This window comes from Tachysurus fulvidraco, chromosome 3 (assembly GCF_022655615.1).
Source record: "Tachysurus fulvidraco isolate hzauxx_2018 chromosome 3, HZAU_PFXX_2.0, whole genome shotgun sequence".
Classification (NCBI taxonomy): domain Eukaryota; kingdom Metazoa; phylum Chordata; class Actinopteri; order Siluriformes; family Bagridae; genus Tachysurus; species Tachysurus fulvidraco.
This window is the reverse complement of record NC_062520.1, coordinates 27,448,145-27,467,983: the sequence shown is the minus strand read 5'-3', so window position 1 is coordinate 27,467,983 and position 19,839 is coordinate 27,448,145. Positions and strand designations below refer to the sequence as shown.

General features: G+C 39.1%; 1 protein-coding gene across 3 annotated transcripts; it reads right to left on the bottom strand.

The window, feature by feature from the left end:
* Positions 1 to 2,046: 2,046 nt before the first annotated feature.
* On the bottom strand, positions 2,047 to 19,749 carry dync1i1 (dynein, cytoplasmic 1, intermediate chain 1). 3 transcript variants are annotated; one of them, XM_027149088.2, is made up of 17 exons: positions 19,382 to 19,749; positions 18,266 to 18,381; positions 18,105 to 18,192; positions 14,867 to 15,008; positions 9,852 to 9,911; positions 9,637 to 9,752; positions 8,849 to 8,950; positions 8,606 to 8,768; positions 7,507 to 7,606; positions 6,019 to 6,144; positions 5,434 to 5,580; positions 4,639 to 4,752; positions 3,971 to 4,104; positions 3,742 to 3,886; positions 3,062 to 3,202; positions 2,807 to 2,932; positions 2,047 to 2,578 (listed from the first exon to the last, which is right to left on the bottom strand). In XM_027149088.2, the coding sequence occupies exons 2-17, from the start codon at positions 18,371 to 18,373 to the stop codon at positions 2,474 to 2,476; spliced, it is 1,917 nt and encodes a 638-aa protein (XP_027004889.1). In that variant the 5' UTR covers positions 18,374 to 18,381; positions 19,382 to 19,749; the 3' UTR covers positions 2,047 to 2,473. The 3 variants fall into 3 exon arrangements, with proteins under 3 accessions (XP_027004889.1, XP_027004898.1, XP_027004909.1); XM_027149097.2 differs by having other exon boundaries at positions 14,867 to 14,924; positions 19,382 to 19,746; XM_027149108.2 differs by lacking the exons at positions 14,867 to 15,008; positions 18,266 to 18,381; positions 19,382 to 19,749.
* Positions 19,750 to 19,839: the final 90 nt, after the last annotated feature.

Sequence of the window (19,839 nt, the reverse complement as noted above, 5' to 3'; positions counted from 1 at the left end):
GAGAGAGAGAGATTTGGGTATGCTCATTGTCATTTAATGGTGTACAGTGTACAGTGTGTGCAGAGTACAAGCAGGGACAGTGGTAATACTATCTACAACAGCACAAATAAAAGGGAGAGCCAGAAGGTAACATGAAGGCACCTTGGCACATAAAGCAGCCAGCCACTCCATTGTCAACAAACCTGTGTAAACATATAAAGAAAGGCTGTTATATTATTGGAAGGCTTTGTAAGAGAAGGCTCTGCCCCATGCTGTGGCCTACATCAGTCAAGGTACCGACAAATAGCCTGCAACTTTTGATCAATTGAGCATATTGTTTTTGTTTTTATTTGTATTGTGTTTTTTTAACAATTGAAATTGGTGATATGGTCATATTTTTGGTTCTGCTGCATTATGGAGTAATAGCATGTGATAGCATATTTAGATAAAAGATCAGTGGGCCTAGAACAGAGCCTTGTGGGCCAAAAGACCTTACCTTAATATATATAGAGATGTCTGATTGGAAGCGGCGGCACGGTTAGCACGTTCACCTCACACCTCCAGGGTTGGGGGTTCGATTCCTGCCTCCGCCTTGTGTGTGTGGAATTTGAATGTTCTCCCCGTGCCTCGGGGGTTTCCTCCCCTGGTCCAAAGACATGTATGGTAGGTTGATTGGCATCTCTGGAAAACTTGTCCGTAGTGTGTGAGTGTGTAAGTGAATGAGAGTGTGTGTGTGCCCTGCGATTTGTTGGCACTCCGTCCAGGGTGTATCCTGCCTTGATGCCCGATGACGCCTGAGATAGGCACAGGCTCCCCGTGACCCGACAAGTTCAGATAAGTGGTAGAAAACGAATGAATGAATGATTAGAGGCCTGTATTAGGTTGGTTGCTACTTTAACTAGTGCTGTTTCAGTTCTGTGCTAAATCCTATAATCTAGAGCTTATGCAAGTATTTGTCTAAGTGCTATACTACAACATTTTCTGGGATCTTAAAGATAATGGGGTGTTTAGTTGAAGGGAAATAAAGCAATCTGGCTGATTATTTTGCTAATAATAATTATTAATGAATAATTGCATTGTCCTTTGTCTATTGTTAAAGTGACAGTTTTTTATCCAAAAAAGGTTGATAACTGACTATATAGCTGAGGCGAATGTATGTTCAACACTGTAGTGTGGTGCAGTGTATACAATATGTCTAAAAACCTTTTAAATGAGACTAGGTAATGATTTGAGATTAGACTGAGGGAGAATATTCAATCCAAATGATATGTTCACCCTTATCAGTGCATCTTATGTACTGAATTCCAAATGCATTAAATGAATTAGCAGGTTTTTGTTTAATGTGTAGAAAATTGTAAATAACTGAGACACATCTTCATCTGCCTATTACATGACGGAGATATACACCAGTTAAATTCAATCCACCTGACTAATCATGTGTGTGCTGCCAAAACCCAACTAACTGTCTGAATAACGATATTAAGACCACATGAATACCAGAACTCAGCAGAACATTGCCCAGAGCATACAGTAACACTGTTTTTGCCAGCTTCCGTTATTGCCATAATGCATCCTGGTGCCATCTATTCCCAGGTAAATGATGCACATTGGTGTCCACATTATGTAAAAGAAAACGTGTTTCATCAGACCAGTTCTGATACTCACAGCGGTCAGCATTGACATTCTGACCGGTCTACAGCTATGCAGTTTTATACACAACAAGCTGTGATAAACAATATGTTCTGACACCTTTCTATCATAACCAGCATAAAGGTTTTTGGTCATTTGTGCTACAGTAGTTCTTCTGTGGGATTGTAAATTAGGTCACTATACTTTTGTATACGATCAGTTTGGCCTTACTGTCTGCTCTCTGGCCCTGGCTCTGGATTGTCACAAGTTAACTAGGCTGAGAATAATCAAGCAAAATACAAATAATATAATATAAGTAACAGTTTAATGGCAATGTTCTGCTTCGTTTTTTAAATTTAATAGCACTGACTTAATACTGAATTCATCCCAGACTCTTTAAGGATTAATTACAGTAAATAAAAAAGCCCACAAACAGAATTCTTTAACAACATCCTGATACCATCTTTAATAGCTTTCCTGTTACAATTACTTACATATGGTAATAATCTTTAACTTTTTGTTCATGTAAACACTCAGTGTTGATGAACTTATATACTATTAATATTTTTGAACAGATTTTTAAACTTACTTTTCAAAGATGTTTTTGAATAATTAATGATAATAGATTTACAGATTGATTTAATATAGTTTTGTGACACACTGAATCTTTTTCATTGTTCATTTTGTTAACATCTTCAAATGAATAAAAAAATAGTATAAATAAAGCAGAAACAAAAAGACTAATAACACAGTTCATTTATCATGTGAACTTTAACGGTCAATATTTTCATTTGTTCTAAAAGCTCTGTATTACTGAACATAAATATATCTATGTGTGTTTTGCTTTCGTAGCACATCAATGCTCTCAGCTAGAGACTTCTATTGCACTTTCTCCATAAGTGTTTGCTTGAATCTCCACGAGAACTTGTGCAAGTCGACTCCAGTCCTCGGATTTTGGCACTGCTAATTGCTAAAAAAAGAAATGACAAAACACAAACACATTGAACCCCAGATTGCTGCTTTCATTCTTACTGAGAGAGTTAAAAAAAAACAAAAAACGTGTGTTACTGCTGGTTCTTAAAGAATTGGCCCACAGACAGGGTACATTTTGAGCTTTGCTTGCTTACTGGACAACAACAACACTGTGCATTAATTATTATTCTTTTTTATTATTTTAGTTCAATTCCATGTGTATTACCTCTCCAACATCATAGATCCAGACTCGACCCTCAGAATCACCTGCTGCTACTTCGCGGCCCTCTGATGAAAATCTGACCCGGTTCAGAGCACAAGAGCGCTCCACTGTCACACTTGCTGTAGGAACCTGTTAAAAAGAATACGATCATTTAATTTCTATTTGTTATTCAAATGATCATAAATGGCATAAAGTAGAATATTTACCAGTCATTATTTTAAGATAAAAATTTCGAATAAACCCATCAGACTTCCTTACTTCTGTGTCTTTGTTAAGATTCCAGATGTCCAAGCGACCCATTCCATCCACTGCAGCAAAGACAGCTGGGTGCACAGGAGACCACATGACATCATAGATGTAGTCAACATTATCCTCAAAGGAGTAGAGTGGTTTGTTATGCTGTATGTAAAGAACAGAAAAGTCAAGGGTAATATTAGAAAATAATATAGATAAAAGCTAAAAATGTGTATGTATACTGTATATAACACACTGACAAAATAGACAGAAAAAATAGTCAAAGAACATACAATGAATATACAATATTTCTGACAATAAATTCATTAAGAAGAATAAGAAATGTTCTTGCTTTTGAGCTACTCATACAGGGCTGCAAACTCTTTTATGTAGAAGGTACATAAGAAGAATCACTAGAATCGTTTTATACAGTATGTAGCCCCCATCTTTTAAGGAACCAAAGGTAATGAGACCCAGTAACAATCAAGTAGAATGTATTTTTTAATCTTTGGTTGTAGAGTCAATGACTGAATGAGTGCATGACTGAAATAGGTGATTTGGCCATGCCAAATGGTTTCACCATCTCTCTGATGGATTTGTTTTGATTTTCAGATCAGTATCCCAGTGCCTTAACCAGTGAGCAACCACTGTCCATATAAATGACATCAGTATTTGACAGTATTGAAAGACAAAACCAGTCTTACTTTAGTTGACCACAGTTTGGCAGACCAGTCGAAAGATGAAGTGGTGAACAGGTGGGAGAAATCAACGGGACCCACAGCATTATGGCAACTGATGCCAGTCACTGGCCCCTGGTGGCCCTTAAAAATCTCCCTGATACCTTTCTTACTATATAGACAAAAGATAAGCATGGGGTCAGGGAAGTACACTGGTTTATGGAATTCACATGGCAGGACGTCTGAATGCACGCACCTGCCGTGCCTCGAGGCTGAGTACACTGGTCCTTCTTCACTTCCCACCACACAGTTATTCACATCATCAGCTGGAAAAGCCATTCCAGTCACAGCTACTACCTTAGACTTGCTATAGTATAGTTCTATACTATCCTGTGAATGAACAAAAAAAAAAAGACTAATCTGTATGCTCGCTGAAATGCTTACAGACACAAATTCACTTACAACATCAGCAATATGGATGTACTGTACATGCAAAAGAAAGTCAAAACAACATAAAATAATTTGATAAGGCCTTGGGGCCAGCACAAACCACCAGAAGAGCTTTAACGCATCTTGGCATAAAATGTACATACACTATATCTACAAATGTACTGGAGAGAAATATTGTTAATCCAAAAGATATTCACTCAGAGGCTGTTTTGATGACATCACCTAGAGGTGGTTTATTTTGTTGGGATTTAAGTAAATAATTTTTCATCTATATAAAACTACCTAGTGAGCTTTAATGCTAAAGCAGATGGGGATGTTGTCATCCATTTGCAATGAACTTTACCTCAAAGCGGAGTATGCCTAGTCTACACAAACATATACAGAAAAAATCAAGGTTTTGATGAACAAATGATCATGATCTATACGTGATGTTTTATTTACCTGAAAATCACATTCTAAGGTTTGTCTCTTTACCTGGGGCTGAGAGAGCATATCTAAACTCCAGGAGCACATCTTGCCATCTGTTGACACAGTGATCAGGTTGTTGGCATTTTGGGTTCCCACCACTTTTATGCTGGACACAGGATGCTGCAGAAGAAAGGTTATAAGCAAGGATGCTGATCAAACATGCTGCCATGTTTATGTCTTGTAGTAATAAGTAAAGGTGGAGACAGAATACATGTGTATGATTGAGAGGGAGTGAAGCAGAACAGTGAGGTTACAGGGGGCTGCGATCAAGAATTTGCTCAACTGTCCAGCGATATGGAGTGTGGGAAAGAGGTGAAGAGGCGAGTGCAGGTGGGTTGGAGTGGGTGGTGAAAAGTGTCAGGAGTGTTGTGTGACAGAAGAGTGTCAGCAAGAATCAAAGGAAAGGTGTAGAAGACAGTAGTGAGAGCAGCTCTGCTGTAGGGGTTAGAGACTGTCTATCGTAGGGCACCAAAAACACGCATGTTCACACATTTATTCACACCTTTATGTGTAATGCAACATTATTTTGTCTAGCAGTCACCATTTCATCTACCAGCACGTAGAGGTGGGAGGAAACTGAATAATACGTAGGTAGAAGAGGCACAGAACCTCCACACAGTCAGTAGCCTGAGCTCAGGATTGAACTGGTGACCATAGACCTGTGAGGTGGCAATGCTACACACTGCCACAAGATCCTGCCAAACTGTCTTGAAGATTATAAAACCAGTCTGGACCAAAAGCTCATGAAAAGTAGACAGATGTCTTGTGTATGTAAATGTAAATATTTTAGTGTGGTCTTACGGTATGAGCAGCAGCAGATATCGGTGTCCTTTGTACTGGAGTTTTCCTATGGCTCCGATTGTCCCATAATGCAATCTGTCCGGAATAAGTGCCCCCGACTATGAGGTTTGGATGAAACTTTGCAAAACCTACTGACATCACAGAGGACTGTATGGAGAGATTTTTGAGAAAGACGGTCGCATATTCACAAATATTAACGTCAATATTCAAGTCTCTATTATGTCAATATTCAAGTCTCGATCAATTAAACTTGTGAGGAATTCAATTTAATATTGTATTGGATGCTTTCATTCATACGCTGCAATACAGCACATCTGAGTGCAGGAATAAATGAGGCGGTGTATCGTATTTAAATAATTTCAAGGTCAGCTTATTATTAGAAGGGAACATACAGATGGGGAGAGTAGGGAAGAGACAAATGGGCTAATTTCATTATGTTGCTATTCAGGGAGAACATTAAAGCCTCAAGACTGAACTTAGGCAATTCACTGTTACTCCTGGACACTGCTTGGATACTAACTCTCTTAAAACAATTGATCCCAGTGTGATTCTTAGACAATATGAGCAACAAACAAAACCTCTGACCTGACAGTGGAATACGTATTCTGGTGCTGTCTTCTTAAACTTCATGTTCCACACCAGCACAACTCCATCCGGTTCCTTTGGTGCGTGCTCGTTGGCATTGTATGAAGCCATCAGCAATTCTGAGTACTGAGAAAAAGGTATGAAAATATAAAAACAGAAAACAATAAATCTCTGTGAAACTGCCAAATACAGAGTGTACAAAAGTGACATGAGTGACGTGACATATGGCTAAGTACGGTGAGAATTCGTTCTCTGCATTTGACCCATCCAAAGTGAACACACACAGCAGTGAACACACACACCCGGAGCAGTGGGCAGCCATTTATGCTGCGGCGCCCGGGGAGCAGTTGGGGGGTTCGGTGCCTTGCTCAAGGGCACCTCACCAAATCATTTTAACCTGAGCCAATTCCATGAGATTGTTAATGCTGCAAGCGTTGACGTGATAGTACAACAGCAAGTGTGTTGTTATTAAAGGCAGGGTCTCCGATTTTTGAGAAAACTGAGTCGGGCTGAATAATAAACAAAAATCAAAACAAACGTGTAGCCAATGAGCAGAAAGGGGCGGGGCTTGTCAATATGGGTGGAGAGAGTGTTCAGTGCGCATGTGTGACATTAGCAGAAAGCGGTTATAACATTGACATGGAGAATAAAAACAGAAAGAAAGCGAAGAAAGGCTTACGATAAGGCAAGAAGTAGGACGTGTTAATATAGGATCAGCTTTCCAGCACTGGAGAGAACTGAAGGAGCAGGAAGTTGGCCACATATTCACAGATTGGAGTTTCCCGAGCCAATATCTCCTGAGCTAAACGCTGTTACTACACAAATAACACCTCTTTTCTATTGTAGTAATGTAGAGAGGCAGCTACAACCGCGTTTTGTGTAGTAACAGCGTTTAGCTCAGGAGTTATTGACTCAGGAAACTCCAATCTGTGAATATGCGGCCGACTTTACTTAAGACGCCGAGGCACTTTTTTCCTTCTCGATAGGTGAGTAACGTTGGTTTTGCTTTGTTACACAGAACTAATATATGCCTTTGTCCTTTACATGATTATGCTTGTGTGTCATTTTTGCTTGTTTGTTTTTTCTGCAATCATATTGTTCTTCCCTTCAGCTACGATAAAGACACATTTCTTTGCGTTAGTTGCCTGGGTTACGTGTGTATGTGTGGGCGGAGCTATCAATACAGGGGTGGGACCCGTTTGGGTTAGGGGCGTGTTTGTTTCGGTGATTTCAAATGTCGACATTGGCTTTCAAACATCGGAGACCCTACCTTAAGATAAGATAAAGCCTTTATTCGTCCCACAGCAGGGATATTTGCAATTATTGTGCATGATAGCTTCAACCGTGATCTGCTTTACGAGTTTGAGATTTTATCTTTTATCCACAGACTATAAACTGCCCACCGACAGCAAATGTGTAGTTATAATGGTTATTATTTCAGCCACTCTCACAGAGAGCTCTAGCAGCTCTGTCAAATCACTTCCTTACCTGCGGTGACCAATCCAGACAGGTGACAACTCGATGTTTGGACCACTGCTCATCATAGAATTGTTGGTTGAAGGAGAGATTTAATCCAGCTTGTGTGTCGCTAATGATCAAATACATTAACTTTATATTAGATTAATATAATATCGTTAGTTCATGATCAGAATATGAAGTTAACAGCCTACTGAAAGAGATGCACAGTTTATATAACTGTATTTACTTCTTTTAAATGAATGCATTTGTATACGGTTACTGAATGTAGCCCTCAAACATATTCATTTAACAGTGAAAAAGTTCCACCATAAGACCACCACTGATCACACAGTCCGTACATCCGTCCATCCATCCATCCACCCATCCATCCATCCATCCATCCATCCTTCCTCTACACTGCTTATCCTACTGGATGGTGGGGAATCTGGAGCCTATTTCCCTGGATACTCGGGGCAGCATTCACCATGGACAGGATGCTAATCACACACACAATCACACTCTACGGACAACATGAAGAGCAGATCAGCCTACAGTGCATGTCTTTGGAGTAGGGCAGGAAACCGGAATACCTGGAGGAAACCGCGAGGTACATGGAGAACATGCACACACACATGGTGGAGGTGGGAACTGAACCCCAAACCATAAATAAATAGTGTTTGTGTGAATCATTCTCAGTGCAGTAATGACACTGACATTAGCACACTGTTCCTGTATGAGCTTTCATCTCTTATTCATGAACTACTACTGATGAAGCCACAACAGATGCACACACACACACACACACACACACACACACACACACACACACACACACACACACACACACACACACACACAAAACCGTGTCAGTATTACTGCTGTGCTAAATGATCCATCACCCAGATGATATCTGCTTACTAGTGGTCCTATGATGCTTCCTTTCTATTGGTGGAAATGTTGGCATAGTAACAGACAGGTTAGTCATATAGTATATAATAAAGGAACCTGATGATAGGTTACCAATGATTTCAGCCACAAGGCTTGTGCATCTGATAAAGTGGCAGCATTATAATATTTAAATACCTACTTTTCTATTGTCTTATTAGGTTCTAATAAGAAATGCCCTGACCCCTCTCGGTCTTCCATTCCACGTCCGCTGTAGTCAAAGAAAATATCCAAGTCGTCAGTTAGTGTTCGCTCCACCAACTGAATGCTACGGTTAAAGAAGTTCAGGAAATCCTCGGAGTGAAGGATCTGCTTCTTCTCCTCCTCTGTGAGCTCTTTAGAATATTCTATGAAATATAAACGCATCTGTCAGCATTACGTTCGTTTTATGTTATCATTGTTTATTGTACCATGAGCTCATCATGACCTTGCACAGCCTCCTGACTGTCATCCACCACATGTGCTTCAGATTCAGGTTTGGGTTTGACCACAGGAAGTTCTTCATGCTTCTCCTCTTCTGTGCAGAATCCTAGAGAGATTTTATAAGATCTTAAATCGTGTACAGATTTGTGGGAAATGTAAAGTCCTATGTATAATGCGATTGTATAAAAACCTTTACACAAAATGAATCTCACAAACTTTTGCAACACTTTTTTGAGTAAGATTACGAGTGCAACCAAGCAGTAGTGTTAGTTTTGGTGTCAAAATCATTCATTCATTTTCTACCGCTTATCCGAACTACCTCGGGTCACGGGGAGCCTGTGCCTATCTCAGGCGTCATCGGGCATCAAGGCAGGATACACCCTGGACGGAGTGCCAACCCATCACAGAACACACACACACTCTCATTCACTCACACACTCACACACTAGGGACAATTTTCCAGAGATGCCAATCAACCTACTATGCATGTCTTTGGACCGGGGGAGGAAACCGGAGTACCCGGAGGAAACCCCCGAGGCACGGGGAGAACATGCAAACTTCACACACATGAGGCAGAGGCGGGAATCGAACCCCCAACCCTGGAGGTGTGAGGCAAACGTGCTAACCACTAAGCCACCGTGCTCCCCCTCGTTTTTTGTAATAGTTTAAGAACATTTGTTCTAAAAAATAGTAAAGTAAGTAAATAGGATGCAAATTCTTCAAGAGGAATTAGGAGTGACATGCCGACATGAGAATGCTGAATGCTAGTGATGGCACTGTATTGACTTTTACCTTCAGACAGCTTTGGTGCTACAGGAGTCTGGGTCTCTTTACTGTAGGTCACTAGTTCTTTGGGCATGTAATCAAACTGTACAATCTCTGATGCTTGGAGTTTGTGCATTCTGCACCTGAGGAGAAAAAGATCATTAATCAAATAGAGCTTTATCTACTCTCCGTTTAGATGAATAACCTGGTCAGAGTTTACCACTCTGACTTTAAAATCTCACCTGTGCTCCGAGTCTGCGAGGAGCTGAAGAGCTGAGGGGTCCATGTCCCACTGCAGTGTCCTGAACACAGCAGCACAAGGTTGTGTTAGGATATCATAATCATACAGTCACATGCATGTATGTACTCTTCACACAAAGACTAATACGTAGCAATAAATCACTCGGCACTAGGTCTGGTTAAATAGCACAAAAAAGTAAGGATCTGCATTGACCAGCAGAATACTAATTTAATTTGTAGGCTGTTGTTTATTCTATGTTGACTTTAGAATAAAGTCTTTATGGCTCTTTAACTTGAACTTGTGAGTGGGGGGAGAGAAAGTGCATGTATCACAATGCTCTGTGCTCGCAGAACACATGATGGCTTCTCTATATGTTCACTTCACTGCTGTACTCTCATTAACCCAGATGTGTGCCCACCGGTCCCCACTTTATCCCCGTGTGCCCACTTTACCCCGGTCTCATTTTGGATGAGCACGATGATCAACACGGCTCGGAGTGCTCAGATCTATTAACGCTTGTCTGCCTGGTTACAGTTATATACATCAGCCACGCCTAACAGGTCCTGTCGCAGTTATTCATGATGATTATCTCTGTGTCAAGCTAGAATCTAGACATACAGTATCTCACAACTCATTTGAAGTTCTTCATACTAACATAACATATGTAGCTAAAAAAAAAAAAAGTCTGCTGAGTCATTTCCTCTAATTGTTATTTATAGACCTCCTGGACCATATTCTAAAATCCTCTGTGAATTTGCAGATTTCATTTCAAACCTAGTTGTTTCTTTAGACAAAGCAGTAATTAGAGACTCTGGGAACATCCTCATTTCATTTAAAATGCGCTTTGGACACGATATTCTCAATTTGCCACATCACCATGTTAAACGTACATTTACGTTTACTACTGCAGAGAGATTTACCAACAGTCTCCCAGAATGATCATCCATGATTGGATCGCCATCTGACCCCACAGAACTTGATCAGGTGACTGACTATTTAGAGTCAGTGTTTCACTACACGTTAGATATTGTAGCTCCACTCAAAAGGAAAGTAATTCATTCATTCATTTGCTACTGCTCATCCGAACTTCTCAGATCACGGGGAGCCTGCAGGTCAGACGTCATTGGGCATTAAGGCAAGATACACCCTGGACGGAGTGCCAACCCATCGCAGGGCACACACACACTCATTCACTCACACAATCACACACTACGGACAATTTTTCAGAGATGCCAATCAACCTAACATGCATGTCTTTAGACCAGGGGAAGAAACCGGAGTACCCGGAGGAAACCCCCGAGGCACGGGGAGAACATGCAAACTCCACACACACAAGGCAGAGGCGGGAATCGAACCCCCAACCCTGGAGGTGTGAGGCGAACGTGCTAACCACTAAACCCCAGGAAAGTAATTAAAGAGAAAAATCTTGCACAATGGTACAATGACAACACACAAACTTTAAAACAATCAGCTAGGAAATTAGAACATACATAGCATCAAACTAAATGATCAGTATTTAGATTAGCATGGAAGTAAAGTCATCATAGCTACAAAAAAATCTCTCAGTGCTGATAGATCGGTGTATTTCTCCGGCTTAATTAAAGAAAATTATAACAAAAATAATCCAAAACTTTTATTTAATACTGTAGCAAAATGAACTAGGAATAAAAACACTGTTGAGAAGCGCACACCATGTATTTGTAGCAGTAATGACTTTATGAATGATTTCAATGGAAACATTTAGAACATCAGGCAGAATTGACCAGTATTTAGACCAAACCTCCCCTTTATCTCCAAGATCCTAGAAAAGGTGTAGGACAGCAGTTATGCTCAGACCTACATAGGAATAATATTCATGAAATATATGTGTCAGGATTTAGGCCTCATCCTAGCACAGAGACAGTGCTGGTTAAAGTTGTAAATGACCTGTTACTAGACTCTGATCAGGGTTGTGTCTCTTTGCTGGTGTAGCTTGATCTCAGTGCAGCTTTTGATACCATTGACCATGCTATTCTACTTGATAGGCTAGAACATGTTGGTGTTAAAGGGACAGCCCTGTCCTGAATCTGGTCTTATTTGACAGATCGATATGTTTGTAGATCTAAATGTTGACTACTCTAAACAAACTAAGGTAATGTTAGGTGTTCCGCAAGGTTTTGTTTTAGGCCCATTGCTTTTCTCCCTATATATGCTAACCCCTAGTGCAATTATTCATAAACATGATATTGGCTTCCACTGTTATGACACGCAGCTATATGTTTCAGCTAAGTCAAATGTGAGTCACCAGCTTAATAAGATTGTGTGAAGATTGTGTGAAGGACATTAGACAGTGGCTGCTTACTAACTTCCTTCTGCTTAACACTGACAAGACAGAAGTGCTTTTACTAGGTCCACATGCAGGCAGAAGTAAGCTTTCTGAGTACAGAGTAATTCTATTACATCTATTACATCCTGTGCAGCAGTAAAATACCATGGTGTGAGATATATATATATACACTCCCAAGTCTCCTGGTGTGCGCTCTGCCAGAGATTGATCCGCATGGTCAGACAGTGTCTCATGGAATTGTTGTGGATGGAGCCACATGGAGACTGTCATGCCTTCTTTGCATCAGTCAGTTGTATAGTCTGGTCTTTATCAGCAATCACGTGAAGACTTTGACAGGAAGGAATTAGTGTTAGGTCTGCGATGAACTTGCGATGAGTGCGATGAGTTTGTGCCTGCCCATTAGTTCCTTCTTGGTTTCACTATTATAAGCTTTTGTAAAAAATTACATTATTTACATTTACACTATTTACTATAGATTGTCAGCCAAATGATGGGTTCCCTTCTGAGCCGGGTTCCTCTAAAGGTTTCTTCCTCATATCCTCTCAAGGAGTTTTTCCTTGCAGCCGTCACCTCCGGCTTGCTTATTAGGGATAGAGATAGATATATATATATAGTATTTTATTTATTTTTAAACTGATATTTTAAAATTATTATTATATACAAATAAATTGAATTCGAAAATGTGAATTTAAGCCAGAGCGAGAACTGACAAAGATCATCATTTAGACTACATAAGCCTATATGATATGATATATGCTTAGCACGGTGGCACTTTGTTCCTCATCCTCGAAGCACTTTGAACCAGCATGGCTTAACAAGTTCACTTTTGCAGAAGCGGGAGCGCCGGTCGGTGAATGGAGAACAGAGCTGAGGTGGGTAAGTGATTAAGGACAATTCACCTGTGATTAACTGTAATAATGTTTGCAGTGAGCTGGAGGAACAAAAGAGGAAGAAGTGATAGCCGGGAAAGGAAAGAGTGTGTGTGTGGGGGGGGGGGAATGCTGTAGAGAGAAAGTAAAAATGTTGAGTTCCTAAAGCTTTGAGTTCCAGTTCTCTCCATTCCCATGTCAGAACAAGCACAACGTATTTCCAGAATCCAGAGTATGTTAAAAACAATCTAATTATTGTACTACGGTGGTATATAATGTACACAAACAAGCAAACATAGACAGGAAGGTAGGAAGACATTTGATATGGGCGAGAGAAAAAGTATTGCACACTTCAGATGTAGACGGTCATGTATGAGTAGCGCAACCCGAGCGACATGGTTGAATATCAATAGTGCAAATTAAAAGAAAAATATGATGCAATGTAAGAAGCTATACAACAACATGAGGATTACTGTAAACAACAGCAAACTGTGCACAAAGGTGCATTTAACGTGTACGTGTATTTGAGGTGAAGCCGGAAAAAATACAGCTTCATCTTACTAGAACAATGCCATCTATATTAAATAACAAATCAATAAAGGAGCGCTGTTTAAAAGCAGCAGACAACAGAAGTTTACTCTCACTGGGGGCCATCAGTGCATTAAATCAAATAACCAACACTGGACACAAGCCCATGACAAATCCTTCGCTGGCAGACAATTTAAGACTGACAATTTTAGACAGGGCTCTTCACTACTAATATCAACACCAGTTCCGTTTGGAAGAATTGTGTGCATGCTAAAAAAAACAAAAAAAACAATACATAAGTGATAAAAATAAGTGACGTGACATACGGCTAAATATGGTGACCCATACTCAGAATTTGTTCTCTGCATTTGACCTATCCAAAGTGCACACACACACACACACAGCAGTGAACACACACACCGTGAACACACCCGGAGCAGTGGGCAGAAATTTATGCTGCAGCGCACATGGCAGGCCGGAGACTCAAACCACAACCCTAGGATTAGGAGTTAGACTCTCTAACCATTAGGCCACGACTTCCCCAATACATTTACAGTTCTGGCTTTTGGAGGACTCTCTGGACCAAAGACATTTACAGAAGTGCTGCGAAGTCTGTATCAATAAACACACCCAAGGGACCTGTTTTTGGCTTTGTAGGCAAGCATCAGCGTTTTAAATCTGATCGTGGTAGCTACAGGGAACCAGTGCTGCATTTTGGATCATCTGTAAAGGACAAATAGCGCTCAGAAGCAGACCTGCCAGAGCCTGAACAAGCATCTGAGGAAAACGGAAAAGGTGTCCATGGATACCACAAGGCTGCATGCAGTGACCGAAGGTGAGTGTGATTAACTGGAACAACTGTAAAAAAATATTTACAGTAAAGTATTATACAAAGTATAAAACAACACGTAATCCTATACATTTGCTCATTTGGTGCTCAAGGAGTCAACAATTGCAGTTTTGGTGATGCTGGGATTAAACGGCAGCATTTAATCTGCTGCTCTGAGCTTTAACCACTGAGTCACCACAGAGACACAAACTAACCCACGCTGATTCAAGCAGATCTACAACTGACTTAAAGGCACTAATGTAAGAGTCTAGGGGGTTGTGTGTATAATCCTAGTATCGTGTACTTACATTAATAGCATACTGTGACAATAAATATTACTGAAAACTTCATTTTAAACTAATTATTTCATTGGAAAATGCAATAAAAATGACCTCTATTGTTAAATAACACTCAACATAAGGCATAATGGCAGTAGATGTATTTGTGCACCGGCAGTTTCGTACCTAGACACGGTTCCTCCCTCCACTGACTCCTGGCTCCAGTTGTCACTGGAAGCGCTCACTGATTGTGAAGAGGGAGACAGAGGGGTAGGGACTAAATAATGAAAATAACAGGTATCCCATGTTAAAAGGTGGAGTGGCTGCACTGGAGTCCATCACAGAGTGGCAACAGCGATGCAAAAGAAAATATAACAGATCAAAATGGTCAAATTAAAGAGGACAAAAAAGGGGGGGGGGGACAGAGAATTTGGGATTTAATTATCATCATTTTAGACATTTTTCACACACACACACACACACACACACACACACACACACACACACACACACACACACACACACACACACAAAACAACACAACAACACACACACACACAGCTTGTGACTTGTGATTAATGTTGAATACGATGGTCCATCAAATAAAGATTGTATTTGCCACAGCGATATCTGATAATCTGTAAATGCTAAAGTAGAAAAAAAATTGAGACCAGTACATCAAATGCTAATATTTCTGAGTCAAAACATGAGATGTTGTCAGTCACTTTAACCTTACTCTGAAAAAGAACCCTGCACATTTGCTCCAAAACAGCAACAAAAGCGCTTAAACAGCCCACGGTATCACAAGGTATGTACAGAAGGTCAAAGAGACGCTTCTCTGTTATATATTTGTGATGTTAACTCGAGCAACGTTTTCCCATGGCAGTCTGGGAAAGAGTTACAAACTCTAAGTGATTCGGTGAGCTTATTGTTTAGGTCGTATCAGATGTGTGAGAAAGCTAAAGCTCTGAAAGGCCAAAACTGAACTGCAGAGAAAAAACGTGGAGGCAGCAAAAACATGACTATAAATTTGGTCCTGTCAAAGTTTGGGCTACCTTTTTAGAGGGAAGAATCTGCCTTATGTGTGTGTGTGCGAGAGAGAGTGTGTGTGTGAGAGAGAGAGAGAGAGAGAGAGAGAGAGAGAGAGAGAGAGAGAGTGTGTGCGAGTGAGACTGTGTGTGCGAGAGAGAGAGTGTGTGTGTGTGAGAGAGAGAGTGTGTGTGTGTGTGTGCGAGTGAGAGTGTGTGTGCGAGAGAGAGTGTGTGTGCGACAAAGTGTGTGCTTGTGCTTTTAATCTCCCTTTTTTCTAGCAGATAAGTTAGAGAGAAAAGTAACTATTAAATGATGTAGAAGATAGACAATGATGATGAATAATAACCCATTTGATATAACAAACAAGATCTACAGTAACCAGTCGATCACACACTTTACTCTTTGTTCTATACGATGAATAATTCATGTATTCTTATATGGATATTCATGCAAAGCCTTTGTAGTGTTCTCTGGTACTCTGAGGGCGATTTAGGTAAAGCATGAGAGGCTACACAGCCTCGTGAATAGGTACTTTGAGGAAAGAAATTTTTGCATGAACACATGGGAGTTGACTTCCATCACACATAATGCACATAGTTCCACCTCCACAGTGTGAAGATAATAATTACACAAATAACGAGAGGAAGTTTTTATTGCAATGATTCAAGTTTAAAAAAAAAAACTCGGATAAAACTATGTAAGAATATTGTTGCTGTCACATATTTTCCTGTTCGAAGACATTTATTTTTATAATACTTTACTTTATTTCACTCAGTGAACTTTACCAGGCTGTCAGCGAGCAACAAACAGCACACGTGGATGGATTTTTCTATCACTGCTGGAGACTTTAATCACACAGATTTTTCTACCAAAACTTCATCAGCACATAGACTTTCCCACAAGGGGAAATAATACTTTGGACATTACATACACAAACAGCAAAGGAGCATACAAAGCCTCCCCCCTCCCCCACCTCGGACTATCTGACCACATCACCGTCGTGCTCAGAACTGCGTACAGACTGAAGGTGAGAGTCACCAGACCAAACAAGAAGGAAGTACGTGTGTGGCCAGAGGGGGCGCAGTCCGTCCTTAAAGACTGCTTTGACACAACAGACTGGGTCACCTTCAAGAATGCAGAAACTTACAACAACCACACAGACATTAAGAAATATACTGAGGCTGTTACTGCTTACATCTCAAAATGCACTCATGATGTCACACACAGGAAACCCTTCACTATTCAGGCAAACCAGAAATCATGGCTGACAGGAAAAGTACACAGGCTTCTGAGGGCTAGGGATACAGCTTTTAGAGCTGGTGATACTGCAGGCCTCCCTAAAAAAATCTACAGCTCACTACACACTTCTTCATGGCACATATGGTGGCATTGACAATAAAGAACCTTGAACCTAATGAAATGACTTATATAGTAATTAATTCCACATTATAAATGCCAAAAAAATATAACTAATAGCAAATAAAACAGTCCCAGTAACACTGTGCTGGAGTGCACACACACACACACACACACACACACACACACACACACACACACACACACAAAAAAAACACACTCACACACAAAAACACACACACAAATACAAACACACGCACACTCACTTATGCAAGAGGTTAAGAGGAAGGCCAAAAAGGAGATATATGGAGGTGTTAAATGAGGGCATAAAGTTAATCAGTGTGAGAGGATGCCGAGAACAGAGTTAGGTGGAAACAGATGATTCGCTGTGGCAGCCCCTAACAGGAAAAGCAGAAGGAGCAGAAGATCTACAGCTAATAAGCAAGTCTGAGGCAACAGTGGTGCAAAAAAACCCTCCATGAAATGCTTAAAGAAGGCAGAAGGATTGGACTCCATGTCAATTTTCATTTTTATTTATTTTACCTTAAAAAAAAAAAGACACGCAGGTCTCACAGAAATCCTGTCAGATTATGTCTTTGCAACTCCTGATGATGTCTCCTAATCTGTGTGCAAAATGCATCAACAATTTGTGGCCATGATGTCTGGGGCTGAGATTAAGAATTATAAATTGTAGTTTCTATCAAAAGCTGTAATGCTGTTGAGGACATCCTGTATTCTCAAACATCTTATTAATGAAGGAGCTGAAAGACTGGCTTCAACCTTTAGACCACATTTTGAAGGTGACCAATTCACAGCACCTGAACATACTGATCTGAGCAAAACTAGATTTATTCCCGTTCATATAGCACACATACAGAGAAGTGTACTACATTTCAATAAAGATAAAATATAATCTTCTCTTCATCATCAAATAAATGGTATGAACAAGAACAGGATGTGGATTAGTTCTTAGGGATGAGACGTCTACTCATCCCTAGTATGCAAGATAGAAACTGATATAAGTTTATTGATATACCTGAAGACAGGTCTGGAGACATCGCTCTTCTCTTTCTATCCAAGTCTGGGTCTTCTGATGCGCACTCTGCCATTTGCTGCACCTCAGACTAAAAAACACAACAATAAATAAACAAATGGTCTGAGAATAAAATAACAGAGAGCAAAAAAAAATAGATTCACCTCTTTCTTTTTTCTTTCTTCTTCTTTTCTTCTTTTCTCTTCATGCATCTGAGCAACAAGCTGTTTTGTGTGCTCGAGTTTGGCTTTTCTGTTGCGTGTGTCAGACATCTTCAGAGCTGTTTATTCATACACAATGTGCACAGGTCAGTAAAAACACCTTTTTTTATACTAATTATTAAAGCTACAATTTAAAAAGCAAACGCTAGAAAAGAAGAGAATAACAAATGCTTGTTAGTGCTGCTTTTATATAAGATATTAACTTATTTTTATTTCACTTATATGTTTTTCTAAAAAAAAATCTCAATTTTTTTTCTTTTTAGATTTACAACAAATATTGATATAATATTAAAATTAAATTGGTGTTTATCCAAAAGCCTTTTTATTTAGGATTATTAATGAATTATGTCATATAAAGAGGGTGTAATAACAACAACAACAACAACAACAACAATAATAGTAATAATAATAATAATAATATTTATTCTCATAATACCACCACCACAAACAACAACAATAGTATTTAAAATACTAATAACAACAATATTAATAATAATAATGATAATAATAATAACAATAATAATGATAGTATTTATAATACTAATAACAATATTAATAATAATGATAATGATAATATAATAATAATAACAATAATAATAATTATTATTATTCTCATATCACCACCACCACCACCACCACCAACAATAGTATTTAAAATACTAACAACAACAACAACAATAATAATAATAATAATAATAATAATAATAATAATAATAATAATAATAATAATAATAAATGTACAACCCAAGATTTCTTACAGCTTTGGTGAAGAGAGCATCACTTTTAGCCTTAATCCAATACAGATGTCTCTTATTTTCAACACTATTCATTAAGAATAGATTTAGAGCCTTCAGATTTTATTTATTACTTTTCTTTTACAGATTAAATACCAGTCTTCTGATAAGAGGGGTTTTAAATGCATGCTGTTGTTAGCTTTGGTAATAAGCACATAGCAGCCTATAAGGCTAACCATTTTAATTTCAGCTTCGAAAACGAAAACGTTAGGAATTAAAGACAAGATAAACTAAAGACTAACAAACAGATGTATATTCACTGTACCGTTGTTTCTTCCTGTATACACACTTCTTGATTTCCCCGTCGGTGCTCCTCCTGGAACCACTGTCAATATACCGGCAAGTAAAACCTTAGGGCGCGGCTTTTAGACACTTAACGGTAATTACAAGGAAGGCGGAAAGCGAATGCTCGTGAGTGCTTTCAGAAAACAAAACATCTTAACATTATATATTAGAAATAAAGACAAATAAATTAACAAAACAAACACAATACAGAATGTGTAGATGTTGATAATGATGGCAGCTTTAAATGTCATGATAGTAACAACAGCAATAACAGTTATTATTATTGTTATTATTAGTAGTAGTAGTAGTTGTAGTATCATTATTAGTAGTATATTAATATTATATTATTATTAGTAATAGTAGTATTTTTATTATTATTACTATTATCATTATTATTGTTATTATTAGTATTACAAATATAATATTATAATTATTATT

Bases quoted from the DNA above. Each gene is read 5' to 3' on its own strand.
- dync1i1 (XM_027149088.2), bottom strand. From the start codon at position 18,373: ATGTCTGACACACGCAACAGAAAAGCCAAACTCGAGCACACAAAACAG. The intron at 8,769-8,848 runs GTCATGATGAGC...TATATTTCATAG, and splicing joins CAGTCAGGAGGCTGTGCAAG to AATATTCTAAAGAGCTCACA. The intron at 2,579-2,806 runs GTAATACACATG...TTCTTTTTTTAG, and splicing joins GGATCTATGATGTTGGAGAG to CAATTAGCAGTGCCAAAATC.